Genomic DNA, 18,214 nt, shown 5'->3' on the forward strand with positions numbered 1-18,214 from the left:
ACTTGTTGAAGTTGTCAGTTGCAGAAGCGCTTTGTGAGTCCGCGCGCTCTTTGAGACATCTAGCGGCTGTCAGCAACAGTTCCTGCAATTTGTTTTCCCAATATGGCGACCGCCGCCTTCAAACGCACTCCTTTTTCCGTCGTCATCGCACCGCCACACACCGGCGTCGCTGGTTTGATCCACTCACCACCGCCGAAACGTACAAACGCGTGTGTAATACACTACCTTCATCCGACCGCTTGCTTTTGACTTTCCCTTCACTCTCAGCGTCCTTCTGATCTTTCAAATGACGCCAATGACGTGCTTCCTATAACACACATCTGCATTTTAATAAATTTCATTTGCGATCAGAAGATTAAACTTGTAATAACGCTGTTTCTTTTGAAAAACTAAATTTTTTTGTGTTTTGCTTAAAAAAATCTTTGCAGGTAAGTAAAAATTGGTAATCTAATTAAAAAGTCGAATTTCTTTCATCATAGCATGAGTTTTATCTCTTGTGGTGTGGAGGACCAATGGGCACAGTGGTGGTGAGCGGCTCATCCTACGTGTGAAGAGGTGATTTTTCACCTGTCACACGCAGCGCGCGGAGAGGTGCTCGAATGTGTCCTCGAAGGACCTCGTCGTCGCGGCGCCCACTGCAGCTGTTTGTGTACGCTCGCGCAAAAACTCATTCCCTTCTTATGAGTGTGTAAGCGCTGAGGTACCTACTTCGCGCAGAGAAAGCGCGTGCATGCTTTCCGGCCACTACTTATTGTTCGCGCGGTGCGCGCCCGAGGAGAGGAGAAGCTGAACCCAAAACTATTTCTTCCATTCTCACATTTCAAGCGCAGCGACGCACTCCAAGGCCCTTTTTACAATCGAAAGAACCGAAAATCGTTTAGCACCGGAGGACTTGTACAATGAGAATCTGCCCCTCACATAGGGAAAAACTTGAATAATTATAAAAATAATTTCATATTATCTTCAAACAGGCTAGAAATTTGCTATCTGTACAGGCAAAATTCGTCCATACTCATCAATAATTTAAATTTAATTTTTGTCAATCAACATAGCTTTATGAAGAAATTTTTTTTTAATTTCTGCCCTTTGAATCGGCAACTACTCTTAGAAATCAAACATTTATTTTATTTATGTAAAAAGACATCGATTCCAAAGTTTTAGGTTATAATGGTTTAGGATTTTTGAGGTTATAACAAAATTCTTCGAATACAGTGCGTAATGACAACCACCGGCACCGGTGTCGCGTCGTTAGCATCGTTAGCACTGCGCTTCGGCCGTTCCGTGCCAGAAGCGCATCAGGCATCACCGGTGGCGGCGGCAGTAGCGGCAGCAGCCGACCACCGCTTCTCCTGCTTGCGTTGCGCTGCGCTATTCCGGCATTCCATCGCCACATCGTCAGTCGTCCTGCTGCGGCGCCAGCGAGTGGTGGGTGTTCGCGGATCGCGCAGCGCTCAAACAGTCGTCACCACGGTGCATGCGGCTTACACGTTGTTTTTCAAACAATCTCTGAACGTACACAATACGACGCGTATTAATCACAACACAGAGTTACCTCATTTTTCTAGTCAACCACCGAATTATCGTAACGAAAAATTAGTTTGTTTATTTATTAATTTATTCAGAGTTTAATATATCGTGATATTATTTAATTATTTTAATTTGCACTCGAATTAAATTCAAGTGATATGTTTTATATTATTTAAACATAGCGACACATTTTGACTATTCTCGAGTACAACAGACATTGGAAAATCTCTCTTCATGAAAAAGGTGAGCAATTGCTAATATATATATATGTAATTTTATAATGTGTAAGTAGCTACCTATATTTATTAAATAAGTAATTTTGTTCACACGCTAAACAACCAGTATGAAGTTATTACTCAAATATTCTCTCAATGGCGGCAATTGAATTGGAAAAATTGAGGGAAAATGGTGTATGGCTGTGGTTATTGTGCACAGGCATCGCTTATTGGTATTGTTATAGCGGTGGTTAATGTATTAATAATTCAAACACATCGTTGCATGTAAATACGTCGACAGGATGTTTCAAATAGACAAAAAATATTTTATACAGAATAAAAAATATTTTTTAAAAATTAGAATATCTAATATTTTTATTAAAAAAAAATTAATAATTATAAAAAATAAATAAATTTACGTAATATCCTGTAAATAAAACATTTCTAGTTATAATTTAATATCATTCAAGTTGAATTTATCAGATGTGGAACACGTTAAGTTTTAATTCTTTTAATTAATGGTGGAAGGCCATAATTTAAAGAGGTGTGCATTATTAAATCTAATGTAAGTATTACAGGTGATAATTTTTTAGCGTATGATGCAAACACAATAATTTTTCTCCGTCCACCGGGTGGACGTTGATAATATTCTAATGTATAATAAATTGTAAATCGTTGGCGGCGCACAAGCGGTGCGGTATCGGGGTCGTTTGGCGAGCGAACAAACTGTGGCCATAATTCGATAGAAGGGGCTCGTCGCCATCGGCGCGCGAGTTGTAGGTGTGGGCGCGCAGGTGTATGTAATTCCGCCAGGTGCGTTCGTTCAAATATAACCCTCGTGCGCTCGCACCGCTCGCGGCAAAAGCGCCGCCGTAATCCGGCACTCGCGTGCGCCACACGCCGACGGCCACCAATCCCCCAACGGACGAAATCCACTCGAACGTAGAAAACCTTTGAACCGAAATTCGCGCATACATTTCAAACTCTCGCTCGCTCGGAATATCTTCATTTGTCTTTGAGGGATTAGGCACACGCCGAGAACTCCACGGTGTGTTTACACGTTTGCGTCGTACCGTTGCGGCGTTGTCGCTGACACTGAGCGGCGAATATTCGCGGGGCGATTAACACTCGCTTAAGCGCATTGTTGCAAGTTGTTACGAGGCAATTAGGCGTCGTTTTTAATTGTTTGGTGGATCATCTTCCGTGTACTCATCGGACGCCATGTGTTGCACGAGGGACCCATGTGGTTCGTTTCAGGGTAACACTTGTGCAAACAGGCGCAGCGCGTCGGGGTCGGGATGAGCGGCGCGACGCTCTCGACGACGTAACCCATATACGTGCAAGGGCGTCTGCGTGCGTGTTTGCCGCGTCCGCCGGCCGACCACATGTGTGCGCTACGTTTTAGCGCGGCGCTGCAGCTGTGTGCTGTGTGCATGCTTCGTTTCGGCGCTCATCCAGGCGCCCAAGCCGGGCACAGTTGGTGCGGGATGTGCGATTACCGCCGCACAGCTGTGTGTGGGTGCGCGCACATCGTTTTCTCAGAGTAGACTTCTCTTCCTTGTGGATATAAACTGCAACAACGTTTTGATATAACATGCATTCGAACGTTTCTGCTTCCTAATAGCCGGTTTGGGGATTTCATATAAACAAAATGAAAACCTATTTTCATCGGTGCCGTGCAGTTTTAGCAATATAAGTTAGGTAAGGTTAAGAATAACTAACCTCAAAAGTTCCTATAGGCTTTCCGTGTTAAAAATTATATTTAACCAAAAAAATCACGGTTATTTTAGCTTTGAAAAAGTTTTATTTATCATTGTGTGTCGTTTGAAATGTAAAAATACCCACATTGATGCCGAATGCATTCGAATGGGGTTGCCATTCAATTCACTTCAGGTTTAATAATTAATGCAATCTATCTCTGGCCGAGCGTCGGCGGCAGTAGCGGCGTACAGGTGTTATTATATCTACATCCATAATGCTCTGTTTACAAATGTCTCTCGGGACATTCGCCGGTGCGGCGGCCGTGCGGCTGCTGCTCAGATAACTGTCGGGGATATTCGAGTTCGACAGGCCACCTGCGTTATGTCCTCCGCTTTCATCGACGCTCTCATCCTACAGGAGCAGATCGCACATGCACATACGTGCCACAAACGTATTAAATACGATTCGCTAACATTTTTCATATATGTGATGCGCTCACACATTCACCCGCACACGCGAACAGATGCCGAAACGCAGCAGAACATGTCCGACGCACACGCTCGCCGCATTTTCCTTGCAACTTCCGCCCAACAATGCTCGGGGCGCATTATACTAAGGGGTCATCTGTTCCACATCCCACACATCCCCGGGATAAACACACTATTGGAACCGCAGAGTTGGTAGCTGGCCTTTTCCAATTTCCTCTTGTTATCCGAATAAAAAAAAAAACAACGATTGATTCCAGCACATTATCCCGGAATGTGATGGTATGCCATACTTTTGCTATGCAAATTGTGGAAAAATATGAGCGCAATAAAAAACAATGCATGACATGAATCCGCAGCGTTTCGGGGGTGGTGGAGTGTGGAAGCGAATACACACACACACACTCAAATTGGTAGGACATTATTTAATAATACCAACAATTAGGATGTGCGTCACGTTTTTCTAGTTAAAATCATGCCTCTTCGGCCGTGCGCGCCGCCTCCACTGCCGCCTGCTGCGGCCAGTGTATGAGAATGAGCGAAATAGAAAATACGCCACGCACAATACACGTGTCGAAAAACGCGCGCTCGGCTGTGCGCGCCGTACCGAAAACGTCGTGATTTTTGTTTTATGACGTCACCGTGTTTAGAATACCGAGAGCCGCTCGGCCGACCAGCTGGCGGTTTAAAATCTAATTATCGCGATTCGGATTTTCACTAATGCCAAGTCAAATGCGAATGCCTCCGGCAGCGCCCCAGTTGCTTGCGATGGTGACGTATTTGGCCGAAGCTTTCGCGCAGATTGAAATTTCCAAAGCGCAGCGACGACGCCGAAACACAGCGAGCGAATAATTAATTAAAAATATCACTTTTTCACCGTCTTATCTTTTTGTTGCTTGCAGACAATGGAGCCGAAAGTTATCAAGGAGGAAGGGGCCGAGAAGGACTCATCTTCCAGCGGCAACTTCATCGAGACACCAATACGCACTCGATCTAAAGGTAGATAAATGAAAAGTTTTAATTTAAAAAATACAAAATATTGATTTGTGTACGTGTATATCATACTATTTTCATGCTGTAGCTGAAGCTTAAAAGTATCCGGTGTGAATAATGACGATAATAATTGCAAAAGTTTGAGATCACACGTGGTGCATGGTCGCAGCAACACATCTATTAGGTTTTAAAGCATTAATGTCCAGCTGGTATTCGTGGCGTTTATCATAGATCATCATATAACAGGGTGTTTATACTAAGGATTATCCTGCAATTTATAGATATTAGTGCAGGCAACGCGAGCGTTTGCCGCTGCCAACGCAAGACTGTTAATTGGGGTGGGATCGCACCTGTGACCGGCCTCAGTGTACATTTGCGTAAAATCCACAAGGTTTTTGGGGTTGCTATTTTTGATTTTTTTTCTTCGCAGATTTATTTGAATAAATTTTTTTTAAATAATCTTTACACACTCGTTAAAGCATGTAAGAGCACAATCGGTGAACACATTGAGCACAAAACAACAAAATATTTTCCTAGAGAATTGTTCGCATCTGTTTCCACCGAATGAACGAAGTCCAGTTCGTTTGGGCGCAACGTGTTTCAGTTTCAGTTTCCGTCCCGAATGTAGTACCTACATATTCACTCGTATAGAGAAGGAAAACGTGTTGCTCGAATACCTATTCAATGCGGATCGTTGAACATCCAAATCGATGCGTCGACAACGCTTAACAACACGAATTTGGTTTGATGTTTTTGCATTGCACTGGATATGCTCACCGATATTCTGTTTGGTGTGTTTTCGCGCAAGATTTGTCTAATTAGTCGTGGTCTTGGCGCTGATGGTGGATCTTTTTGTTTGCGCCCCACAGCCGCCCACATGCCCTGATAAAGTATTACGACAATATTATTTAAAAGAAATTAAGCGATATATACGCTGAAATCGTGTAATCGTGAAATAATAAGGGTCCCTCGTGGCGGCACGTTGTGCTGCGGCAACATTCACCACGATTACAATAAAACCAACTGTGTTCACGAGGCAACTCTCCCGGAAAACCCTTCTCTCTTGTTGGTGTTTGTGCGGCTGGTGCGGGCCGCGCGCACGCGGCGGCGGGTATTTGCAAACTTGACGAAGATGCGCGTTTTAAACGCAATCAGATGCCCTGCCGTTCTCGCCAATTCCGTAAAACGATTACGCCCGCGCCGGCGCGGAAAGGTTACGTGTAGTGGCCGCAATACGGGCACGATTATAACACTTTTCTATATCGAGGCGGCTTTTTCTCCGCGCAAAAACACCAACTTGCTGGGAGGCGCGTGTTTGTACAGATGTATTACGACGTCGACGGAGCGCAGCGCGGCGCGCTTTCAAGCGGGTACCTTCATATCGCGCTTCAGAGAGATCCTTGGTGGCGTTGAGTTTTCATTTGTCGTTTTCGTTTGCATTGTGTCGCCGCGTCGTTATCTCCCGCATCGAATTTTTGTCATTTCATTGGATTGCGCTGCGCTCGTACCCGGCAGTGGCGCGAAAGATTTCGGTGTTATACTGGCTACCATCATTTTTGCTCGACTCGAAATTTAATTTCTTTACAATTTAGTACCGGCACATCAGAAGATAGAATTATATTAGCATTTCTACCCAAAATGAATGTGTTTTTTTTTTTTCATTTTCATATAAAAGTACCCACGGAAATTACACGTGCGATAGTTTTGTAAATAGAGCGCGAAACGAGCGCAGGATGCGCATGGTATTGGTGTTTATTTATGTCTGTTGGAAACAGATGACGCAAAATAAACACAAATTTTTGGTTTGTACAATGGGAAATTGTTGCTGGCAGCACGCGGATGCAGCCAGCCGGGGCGGTGCAGGACACCATCGGCACCACCAACACCAGAGCAGCAGCCAGCCTGCGAAGCGGCGCTAAGCCGACCGCACACGCCATAGTTAACTATGTTCTATGTCCGACCATCTGTGCCTAAATGCCGCTTTTTAATAAAATACATAAAATTCTAGATTGCGCGCATCCGCGCACCTTGCCGCAATCTAATTCACCTTACACTCGGCAATTACAGTGTACTTTAAAATTTAAATTAAATTAAGATACAACATTTTCCCAAAATAATAAGAAAGGTACTTTTTTATATAAAAATTACTAAATAAATACACTAAATATTAATTTTATTAAAAGTTAGGATAGAATTATAATTTGAGTACCTATTTGTGTTTTGCATAACTTAAGAAAATAACTCAATTTCCCATAGGAATAGAGGGTATTTGGAATAATGTATTTTTCGTTCAATTCGTTCATCATCATCAGATGTTAATTTCCCAGATGAAAACCGGCGGGCGCCCCCGAGTGCGCCCAGACATTAGCAATATAGGTATATGTATTGTATGTTATTTTGTTATTAATAAAATATGTGCGGCGTTCACGTGTGGGTGTGTGGGTGTGCGCGAGCGTGTATAGATAGGATTAGTGGGTAAAATGGAAACGTGCCTAACCGGATATCCTGGGATTCTGGCGAGTCGCACGCCCGCGGGGAACGAATTGTAGCGACAAGTGTATCAGTTCTCACCGACCGCACCGAACTCTCCGAACGAAACGAACACAACGAGCCAACCGCCGGCCGGAGCCGGAGAGAGAGTTGTAGCAAGCGGCGGCGGCGGCGGCGGTGGCGGCCGTAAGTGCCTCTCCATTCTCCGCGTCCTTACCCTCCCTGCATCCGACACTTGTTTATCCATTCTTGTCGACGGTGCCTCAAGGAAAATTCTAATTGCACGCGAATACAATTATTATGTATTATTAAATTTCCTCCGGAGCAAAAATCCCGCCGCCGGGTGGAAATAAACATAAGACGGCAATTGTGAAGCGAGCGCCACTTAATTGTACTTTTTTCACGCAGAGGCGCGACCTTCCCTAAACCCCAGTCCCACTATATCTTTCATTGCTTTCGTGTGGCAGCCGCACGAAGTACTAAATTTGAGTTTTTATTCATTTCGAAACATTTCCCTCATTTTCTTCGACCGAAGCGGTTTTATTGCGAGTAAAAGCGTATCGTCGCCGGGACGTTTTGAATATTAGTCAGTTGGCACGTGCAAAAAGTGCATAAAATGGCCGAATGCACGAGCCGTAAAATGGCGACGCTCACGCCACACGAGCACAAAAAGAAAACAGCTCAATATGTATATATAGATAGATATATGAAAAGAGCGAACGCAGTAAAAGAAAGCATATATTGATCGCATTAAAAATGTAATAATGAACACGTTGAGGAGGCAGGCTGGGGCATGGCCCAGACTCCATTACCATTGGGCACATGTGTTGTCATTGCAAATCTCGATCCGTCAGCTGTGCCGTTTGGCCGCTGCTGCCGCCACTGCTGCTGATATTGCTGGCATATGCAGAAGATTTGTAATAAGATCACTTATAAAACTGGATAGCAAACAGTCGCATTTTACTACGCGTATTTTTATTAATATTTACTACGCACACAAACTCAGCTACTCGTTTTAATGTAGCACATGTGTTCGAATTTGTCAAAAATATTGTGTTTTAATTACAAATAAAAAAGGAATGAAAATTTATTCTTGTCAAGTACCTACATACTATAGAATATTTAGTTAGTCGTCATTTTCCACATTATTATCTCAAATTAAAAAAAAAATCATGGATTATTGAAGAAAAACTTGTTGCAAACTGTAACATCAATAAATATTGTCCTGTCATTATTATTTCCTAATTAAATTGGGTTGTAGTATTAAAATCAAATGAAAACTTTACATGAACTGTTTTATAATTTTTTGTTGGGAATTCACTTAACAAAAAGTTCTAACTTGGGAAATTTATAACTAAAAAATAATACATCTTTCTCTTTGGACAATTAAGAAATCTATAAAAAGTGTCTTTTTGGCTAATTGAAAAATGGTCCCTAAGCGTTTAAAAGATTGTTGATATCGTTGATATTATCAAAAATGGAGAAAAAAAAAAGACTGATTTAAGCACCAAAATTCACTTTCCGACCTGCACAATTTTTTTTAATTCCCAGTTGCACTAGAAATAATTAATATTTATTTGTTATCCTTTACCAATATCCACATAGTATTAATCAGTTATGTGTAAGCGTTTGAATTTATAATTGGCACGTCGAATACAAAATCACACGTTGATTTGTATATTGTTTAAACAAAACGCGATCAGAAAGCGGAGCTGATACATTATTGAATAACATTGCACATGAGGGCCCATCATACGCAGACGTGCGTCGATATAAACAAACAAAATATACATCATCAAAAAATGTCAGCATCGCGCACACACCATGTACCTACCTACCATGCGATATATCGATGGTGCGCATTGATTCATCACGCCAACAAACTTTGATTTAAAATGGAGCGATTTTCGAAAATTACGCATTCGTGCGCACTCGCCAGGTACACCCAGGCCTGCCCCGGCCGGTGGGGCAGGCAAGCAGTCAGGTATGACGGTAGTTGGTAATTGAATCGCCGCGCTGACATAACAAAAATATAATAATTAATCTGTCAAAATCACTCGCACGAAGAACAACATAATACGACCGCGCGTGCCTACGTATGTGTATTGCACATATACACAATGCATACGTGTGTATAGGGATGAAAATCGCACAGTTCGCGATGTATGCTGGAATACGTCGCGATTCTGGTAGGAATAAACGCACATCATAGAGCGACCGGAACGAGAGCGACCAACGAACAAACGAGAGCCGATCGCCGATTGTGAGATGTGTGTTCGTTGTGCGAATAATCGGTACATATATTTAGACAATTTAGTATTGGTTATGTGCGCGCACGGTAAAACATCACACGGGTGCCAGAAACAAACAATTATCGGCACAATACTACCTATATCGCTTGATTGCGAATATTGTTTTCCATTCAACGTTATAATGGGCATATCACAACGCATGTCAATTTCATAAATTTTTGTTTGTTAATTTCATTTTGATATCAACATCAGCATAGCTGAATTACAACAGAAATCGTTACTTAAAATATTCCACGACTTCTTCTATGATTGTTCATGACATATCAAGTAGGGGAATTATAATAGGGGGAATCAAAAATCTGTTGAGTGTTCTTTAACTGAAAAACAAAAATCTTAGTAATGGATATTGAAGTTTTTAATTAAAATTCATGTAAAAATAGATTAAAAATTTTAAGTAAGCAAAGACAAATTAATCTGCAAGAAACTTTTCAATTTTACGAACATTTTTTACGCGTGAATTTTAATATTTATTTTCCGATTATGGGAAATCCACAGTTTTGACACGAACACACGACGCGAAGGTCCACACTGCAGCGCGCTGATATCACAACCCGGCAAGGCATGATTACCAACGCGCTTCACAGAGTCACAGCTAAACTCGCAGCGTGTGTACACTTTCATGCACAATGTATACACACTCACCCTCTCTCTGCGCATCACCGCACTCACCACACACTGGAGACCAGGACGATATACCAGCATACAGGACTATTAGTGTCTCTGCGCCTAAACCACCACTACTAGTACCACAAACATTCCGGACACTCTTGACATTTCTCTTAGATTGCACATTAACATAACCTATACATAACGTATACTAGTGCATGATGGGACATTCGCATAATCCGATCGGTGTGTTGCCTATACTATTCACGGCACGTTCAACGATGTGTTTGACCACTTTCGATATAAATCGTTCTTCGGCGCACACGATGCGGCAAAGCGAGTGTTAACTGCGCGTAGAATGAGGCAAAGGGCGATTAGCCCTCGGCGCGCGCTCTGAAATAGGTCGTTGCGTAGTCCGGCAGTCGGCGGACTGAGATAAGACACGTCTCGATGGGAGCAGGTTAGCCGCGTGGGGGCTTAGCGTGTCCGCATGTTCTGCGGGTTGGAGATAGACGCTGCAACAGCATCTCCATTACGTTGGCCCACTAATACGCCAAGTGTCTGAACTTGTCACGTTGGTCGTGATAGTTTCACTGTGCTTCAGGAAAATATTTTTCCTACATCGCAGAAGAAATATTTGGTGAGACTTATACATATTCTAATAAGATACAAATCGCCTTAGAGAACTAAATAAGCAAACATTCTACGACAGGAATTCCTGATGTAAAGTGGAAATGTATCAGCTGTAATATCACGCCGAAACTTACGACAACGTCGACGCCGGCGACGACAAACTTTCAGCGTTCTCTTTGCCGTCGTCGCGGCACTTGCGTCCTGGCACGCTTCGTCGTAGTGCGCGCCGCGCGCTCAAAACCTTCGCGTCAGCCTTCATTTCCACATAAAGAAAACTCGAACAATATATAGAGTCGAAAGCATCTGTCTTTTATATCGGGCTGTACTTCTTTGGGTCTTTGTGTGTTCATAATTAAAACAAAAGTTGACAACAGATGCCTGGCAGCCGCACGCCAGCGCAAACCACCGCCGCCGCCACCACCGCCGGCGTCGACGAACTGCGCGTTCAACGAACAGTGGGTCTGCCGGCAGGCCCACAGCATCGCCGATTGTTTTTTGTGATAGATTGCTCTGTCTGTATTGTGCATAGTTTTGATTGTTTTTCGCTGTTTGTGAAAGGTAAATTTATTAGCGTCACCCGGCGTTGATTTCTATATCAGCCAGACGCAAGCCCCGCTGCTCGTGCATCGGGCGTGTGCTTTTCGAAAACCGGAGCGCGAGAAGAGGAAGGGTTCCAATTTTGCATCTGGTACTATTTTGGCGAACTCGTAGGCGTCGGAGGCGCTTGTCTCTGCCATCAAGCGCGCGGCAATCCCTTTTCTGCTTTTTGTGCATGCCTTTCAAGGCGCTCTTCTCATTCATGCTAATATAATGGAAATAAATAGAATAGAAAATGCGGGCAAGTGATTTATTTCCAAACTAATTGATATTCGCACAAAGACTTTTAATAATTTTAATCTATATAAACAAATAAATGAATTAATGTCTGTTAGTCTCACTAAAATTTGAGAATTTGTTTAATTTTGTTTTTGAAATTTTTCTTCAACAAAAGTTAAAAAGGTAAAAAAATGTGAAAAATTTGCAAAGAAAATACTAAAAATAACAATTTTATTTTTTCCTACATACTGAGCGTACCTGTCAAACAAAGTACATTTAAAAAATAATTGAATTTCTTAAAATAAATTCAGTAATTAAATTCCTAGCTTTTAAGCAAGTGTTAATGGCAAAAATATAACTTGCAGTGTAAAATAAGGGATAAACATTGCTATTAAAATTCAGTCATAGTTATACTTAATAAAGTACATTATTAACAGTTTTTCAGGGGTAGAAAGTGCAAATAACATTTGTTGGTCTAATTTTTAATAAATTTTAAGCGAAGAAAGTTTATTTGATCTAATTAAATTTATAATATCAAAATTACGTCACGTGTGTATTTAGAAACTGTCGAAACGCACCTCTGGTTCATATTGTTCATCGCGAGTATTTCACAAACACGCCGTTTGCCCCTCACAGCCTCCGCACCGCCTCCTGCCGCGGTTGTGAATTTGTTTGATTGAATCGTTATAGACGTGTGCGGCCGGCACGCAGCTGTAAGCACATGTTCAACAATTTTATAATATGCAAACATTCAATTCTGACGTCTCGCCCCCACTCGAGTCTAATGTGCGCACGAGGTTTAATTAGAAGCGCCGTATTTGGTTTTGATTACTCGCGGCGCATGGAAATGTCGAATGCGAATGCAAATTAATGCGTGTGGGTCATAGGGGATGATTTTCTGCGGACACTCAGTGCGGCCGCTGCTGTGTTTGAGGGATAGGTGGACGTGGACGAATAGATAGTTAGAGAGGAAGGTGTCAATACCACATATTCAACATATACAATCGGTTATCGAAACTGAGGTGATTGTTTGACCGGCGCCGCCTCCCGATTGTGTGTTTTCTATACGTACGTATGTTGTATGGGCGGAATGGTGTGAGCCGCTGCGTGTGCGGTGACCGGATTTCAGATTAACGAGTCAAGTGCACTCGTGCACCCTTCATTCGCACACATTCCCTCTACCATTCGCATGTCTGCGAAGCTCGCGCGCCAAGAGGAGCACGTCGGGGACGGGGGCAGAAGCGGCGCGCTGCGCGCATAAAGAGCACGACATTCGCAAAACGAAAAACGTCTCATTCACTTTCATACGCCGTGCAATTACCACTTTTCAGCGTCGGTTTTCTCTTGCGTTTATTCGTTCAGTTTAATTATGTTCTTTGGCGTTGAACATGCCGAAAGATACCGTCATTAACACGCAAACACCGCACATAATATTTTACTATTGTATTGCATTTTATATACCTACGTAAATATTCAAGAAAAAGTTGAAAATTTAATCAAAATTATTTAGTTGCTGATTCTACCGTAGTGGCGCTGGGGTGTACTACATTAACCTAACTTTTATTTTTTATTCTTAGGAATACCAAAAGAAAGATGTAAAACACCCGATTCACCAGAAGGTGCGCGATTAGCGCAAGGTCCGCCACCCTCACCAACACAATCTTCGCCGGCGCGGCAAACGAATGGCAGCAATTCGCCGGTCATCAACGGCTCGGCGGACAGCTTAACACCGCCGCTGCCGGCATCCACAGCGCTATCAGTGACTTTAGACACCAGCCCAAATCTCATCTACAATCCAGGCAGTTACACCTCGTGCATCACACGACCCTTGATCAAAGTCAAGCGATTCCTGAGCACCCTAGTGCAGTTCGGCAACGACATCAGTCCTGATGTTGGCGAACGCGTTCGCACATTGGTCTTGAATTTGGTCGTAAGTATTTGATATTAATTGTAGTAACAAAAAAAAATTAAAATTCTTTGTATACACAGAGTTCAAATTTGAGCATCGAAGACTTCCATCAATCGTTACAAGATGTGACCAATTTCCCACTGCGACCATTCGTCCTGCCGTTTCTTCGCGCACACCTGCCACTTCTACAGCGTGAAATCCACGCGCTCGCGCGAACCAACAAACAGGTACGTTTTGCATCTATCATTGCTTCTGTCTCGCAGTTATAATACAGAGTGTTGTGAAAATTATTTAATTGAAACACAAAAAAGAATGATATTTTTATTCAAGGCGTGTTTGTAAAAAGCACATAAACTTACTCGGGCACTCGTAATTCACTTAGGTAGTTCCGCCATATATTAGCGAAGCAGGATAATTCGAAAAATCTCTAAAGTACACGTGTTACTCGCGCTCTTTATTCGATTCGCACGAAAAACTCCGTAAGGTACGTCATTTTCGTGAAACGGTAGAAAGGAAAACGTCGTTTGCCCGCCGATTTCCTGATTTCCTGCCGAGTCTAGTGTAAAAAAACAGTGCGCGCGCGACGACAAAAGTAAAACAATAATAAAAGTCCCTAGTAGCCATAAAATGCTTAAAGTACTCCCCAAAGTTTTCCAATTATTCTTTGATTTGTATTCGACTGTACTGATTACATTATTGAGTTTCGTTTGATTTATTTGTTCCGGCGGGCGATTTGCATAACGGCTCGCAATGCTGTCGCCGTGCGGCGTGCTCTTCGACTCATGTTTTATGTAAAATTTTAAGACGGCCGGGCGCGGATTCATTGCTAGGCGAACGCGGAAGTTCGGAATCGGCAAATGTAGAAACCCGTCACCCGAATCGTTAAACCCCAATGCCTCCAGCGGACGCGAGTTCTAATTAAAAACGTGTAACACTTGTGGGCAGAAATTTTATTTATTTACGCGCGTTTCCTATTAAAGTTTGGCGCAAATTTGAATTTCCGTTTTGTTGTTTTCAGTCGGCCCTACAGTACGTGCGAACGCACGATCACGTCGTCCTGGATCCAGCGCACTCGCCCACGGAACCGTCGGAGATTTTCTTATCAAACGAAACACAGATCGCCGGCTTTAAGAGACGCGCCTCTGACAGGTATGAGATATGAAATTTCCATCCTGGCTAAGAAGAATGAATGACTGGAACCACTCCGCCCACCCGATGCATGTCTCCACCACCATATCTTTGCACATGTGTTCAGATGCGCGCGCGAGTTGTCCTTTTATTACGTCCTTTTCCCAGTTTCTTCGCCGGCTGCTCGTGTTGCATGTGTATAATATGTATGCCAAGTGCGCGCCGTGCGGGAGTGCAAGTTATAACATGTGGAAACACACGGCGCGGCCGGTGATTAAATATATTTTCGTTATATTCCGGGTCGATCCACTATATTCAATAGTCTGCAAGCGACCGTTTTATTAAAATGAATAATGGTTTCTTTCTGGTCGCCGGCGGCGGCGGTTCGCACGCGGTGCCGCCGGTGCCATCTGGCGGGAACAGCGTGCTTTTTACTTATGCCCCCGCGCGGCCCAATACCGCACACGGAGCGACACCAAGGGGGGCTGTTTGCCGCCGCCACCGCCTCCCCCTCGTCAACGCGCTGCCACTGCTACTGCTGGTGGTGTTGCTGCTGCTGCACCAAGCAGCTTTCCGTTTCTGTAACAGTCTTTTCTCCGAACGGTGCGCGTTCCATTCGTTTGCGCGGGCGGCCGTCACTTACAAAGCCGGCACCGGCAGCCCTCTCAGCACTCGCTCTCTCCTGCCTTTTAATTACGACGCTGACGTGAACTTTTGAACATTTTAGAACGCAAAATGTTAATTTATGCTTGTTTATGTCATGTTAATCAATTCTTATAATGCGCGCGTAGTGGCGCTGGCACACGGCGTCCGCTTTTCTAAGGGACGTAAATATTATTTCTGAAATTGCGTTTTCAGATTTTCCATTTTCTACCACTCACTTAACGTCTCTGCAACAGTTTCGCAGCGTTAAAAAATATTAAATCTGCATTATTAAAGCGTTAAAGAGTAAATAAAAACCGAATATAATTTCATCAACTTAAAAGCAAGAAATTTTAATTTTATATATTTTTTCGTGAAACTTTTATTAATTTCTCTGAACGAAAAACTTCTTATTATAGAAGTATCAAAGATTTTAAATAGATGGCACTTTGAAAGTTCTATTACATGTAAATCTAATAGTAGACAATATTAACCATTGAAATAGCCCAACAAAGCATACTTACCTGGCGTAGGGGTTACCGTGATCAACAAGGCGGTTCCCCCAGGGTGAGGCCCTCCCATTGCACTACGGCTGGGCTGACCCCTGCGATTATCCCTAATGTGGATAACTCGGGCGCGCAATTTTTGGTAGTCGGGACTGCGTACGCGCTGTCCCGGTCTTATAAAATCAAAACATAATTTACAACATTCTGAAATCATCATTTTATTATAGCATATGTGAAAATGGTTTGAACGGACAGTCTCACCCTCATGATGCCCCGGAATTTCCGCCAATTAAACGCCCATTAAATTCGCAAAACGCTTCATTTCTTCTTTCGCACCAAAGTCTCCTGCTGCCGAATATAACCAGCGCCGTTCCAAACGCGCACTTCTTCGATACTGGCCACAACGCTTATAACGCACAACATCGTCCTGAAGACATGGAATCTTCACGTACTGGCACCCGTGGCGACGAAGAATGGCGCAGTATACACGTAATGCTAAACTGCATTCTTTCAATGGTCGAAAAGACCAAACGCGCGCTTACAATTCTGCAACAACGGAACAACCAAGACCTCACTAGTGAATGGCTACGCAAACAAGATGTCGGGGTCGATTTAAAGAAAGCCGCCAATGAGATCATGTTGCAAGCGGTACGACAAACGGAAGACAGAGTATCGGAAGTAAAACGGCGCGCTGAGGAGGCTGTCAATGACGTGAAGAGGCAAGCAGTTCTCGAGCTGCAGAAAGCCGTCGCCACCGCTGAGAGTAAAGCAAACGAACTGGTCGCTGCCGAACGAGCGAAAATGGAAAAAATCATCTCGGGTAAATATATTAAACTCTTTTGTACCGAGCGCGCTTGATTGATTGCGCCGGTTTCTGATGACTGCGTATATTTCTTTCGCAGACGCCCGCAACAAGCATTCGGAGGACGCAGGCAACAACCACGTAGGAGACAGCGAAAGTGGCCAGTCATCGCCGACTAATACGCAACCTGCTGTACCTTCACAACAGAATGTAAGCATCGATTTACTTCTAATTCCTCACCCAACACTGCGCAAACGAAATGAAAAACACGTTTGACGTGCGACTGACGTATTAATAGATTGTAAAATATTTCGGCGCAACATTTACCCTTCTTGTTCATCATGTCTCACTCGCGCTCACACGTGTTCTTCATCATTGTCCGATAAAACCCAAAATCCTTTCCCTGTTATTAAACTCCAGCAGAAGCACAACATGCCGTATGTTAGGTCCGTCGCGAGCAAATCTTACATCATCCCTCCACGCGAATAAAAGCAAAGTTTTTCATTCCTGCAGTGCTGTTGGAACTGCGGACGTAAGGCACATGAAACTTGTTCCGGCTGCAGCCTGGCACGATACTGCGGTCCGTTCTGTCAGCATAAGGACTGGGAGAATCATCATCAAATATGCTCCAAAGAGAAACTGAAACCGCTGCGTTCGACGACACCGAGCACCACGGCGGCGAACGCCTTATTGCAGCAGCAGATTCAACAATCAGCATCGAGTCAGTCGGACGCGGCCAAGTTTAAGAAGTGACCCGCGAGGAGGAACCGCAAATTTAGGCGTTGAGTGAGCGGCACGTAAGTTGTAAGAGTTGTAACCATCATCTTTCCTTCGTTGTGCAATTTCCATAAGTAACATAAATAACTTAACGTGTAAAATCTTACATACTATCAGTACTAACGTTTTTCGTTGCCTCAACCCTGGACTAATACCAAAGATATTACAAGACTTTTAAACTTAAATAAAAATCTAACATTACACAATTCACAAACCACACAAACATAAACACATAAATAACACATACAACGGTTTAACGTAACATAATTCAGCAGTAAACTTTGAATAGATGTTGCATGTTTGAGTTGTATGTTTCATTGTTTTCGGGCAATAAATGCTACATTCCAAACCGATTGTATACTAATTAACTAAAACGCATTCATCAGCATGTTGTAAAGTGATAAAAGCCGATTGCGCAAATACCATTTATCACTTTGTAACTGCTGATTGTAATGCAAACTAGAGCTAGGTAATTTTTGTAATTTATTTGAAGAGTGCGAGCGAGATTCATGAAACGTTCGTCGGTTTAGAAACTGATCAATGTTGTTTAATTAATGTTTATATTAAATTTGTTATTTTGTCTTTAATCTATAAAAAGAATAATTCTGTCTTGATATATTACAATTAAATGATATATCTGGTATTTTGGGTGAAATTTCTAACCTTATAGAA

At 43.0% G+C, this 18,214-nt stretch overlaps 1 protein-coding gene and 1 non-coding gene across 2 annotated transcripts; both read left to right on the plus strand.

Moving 5' to 3' along the window:
* Positions 1 to 1,300: 1,300 nt before the first annotated feature.
* On the plus strand, positions 1,301 to 18,185 carry nvy (CBFA2/RUNX1 partner transcriptional co-repressor nervy). The gene is made up of 8 exons (XM_065312521.1): positions 1,301 to 1,770; positions 4,831 to 4,927; positions 13,356 to 13,708; positions 13,768 to 13,914; positions 14,706 to 14,836; positions 16,191 to 16,783; positions 16,866 to 16,975; positions 17,279 to 18,185. Exons 1-8 carry the CDS (start codon positions 1,762 to 1,764, stop codon positions 17,516 to 17,518), a joined length of 1,680 nt encoding a protein of 559 aa, XP_065168593.1. The 5' UTR covers positions 1,301 to 1,761; the 3' UTR covers positions 17,519 to 18,185.
* LOC135799928 (U1 spliceosomal RNA) lies at positions 15,974 to 16,136 on the plus strand. Its single transcript, XR_010550093.1, has one exon. It is a non-coding gene; the product is annotated as a U1 spliceosomal RNA (small nuclear RNA).
* Positions 18,186 to 18,214: the final 29 nt, after the last annotated feature.

The sequence above is a fragment of the Atheta coriaria genome, unplaced genomic scaffold (genome assembly GCF_025399875.1).
Source record: "Atheta coriaria isolate IRGN ID8LTWV9N9 unplaced genomic scaffold, Caltech_Dcor_3.1 hic_scaffold_9_pilon, whole genome shotgun sequence".
In the NCBI taxonomy this organism is placed as follows: domain Eukaryota; kingdom Metazoa; phylum Arthropoda; class Insecta; order Coleoptera; family Staphylinidae; genus Dalotia; species Dalotia coriaria.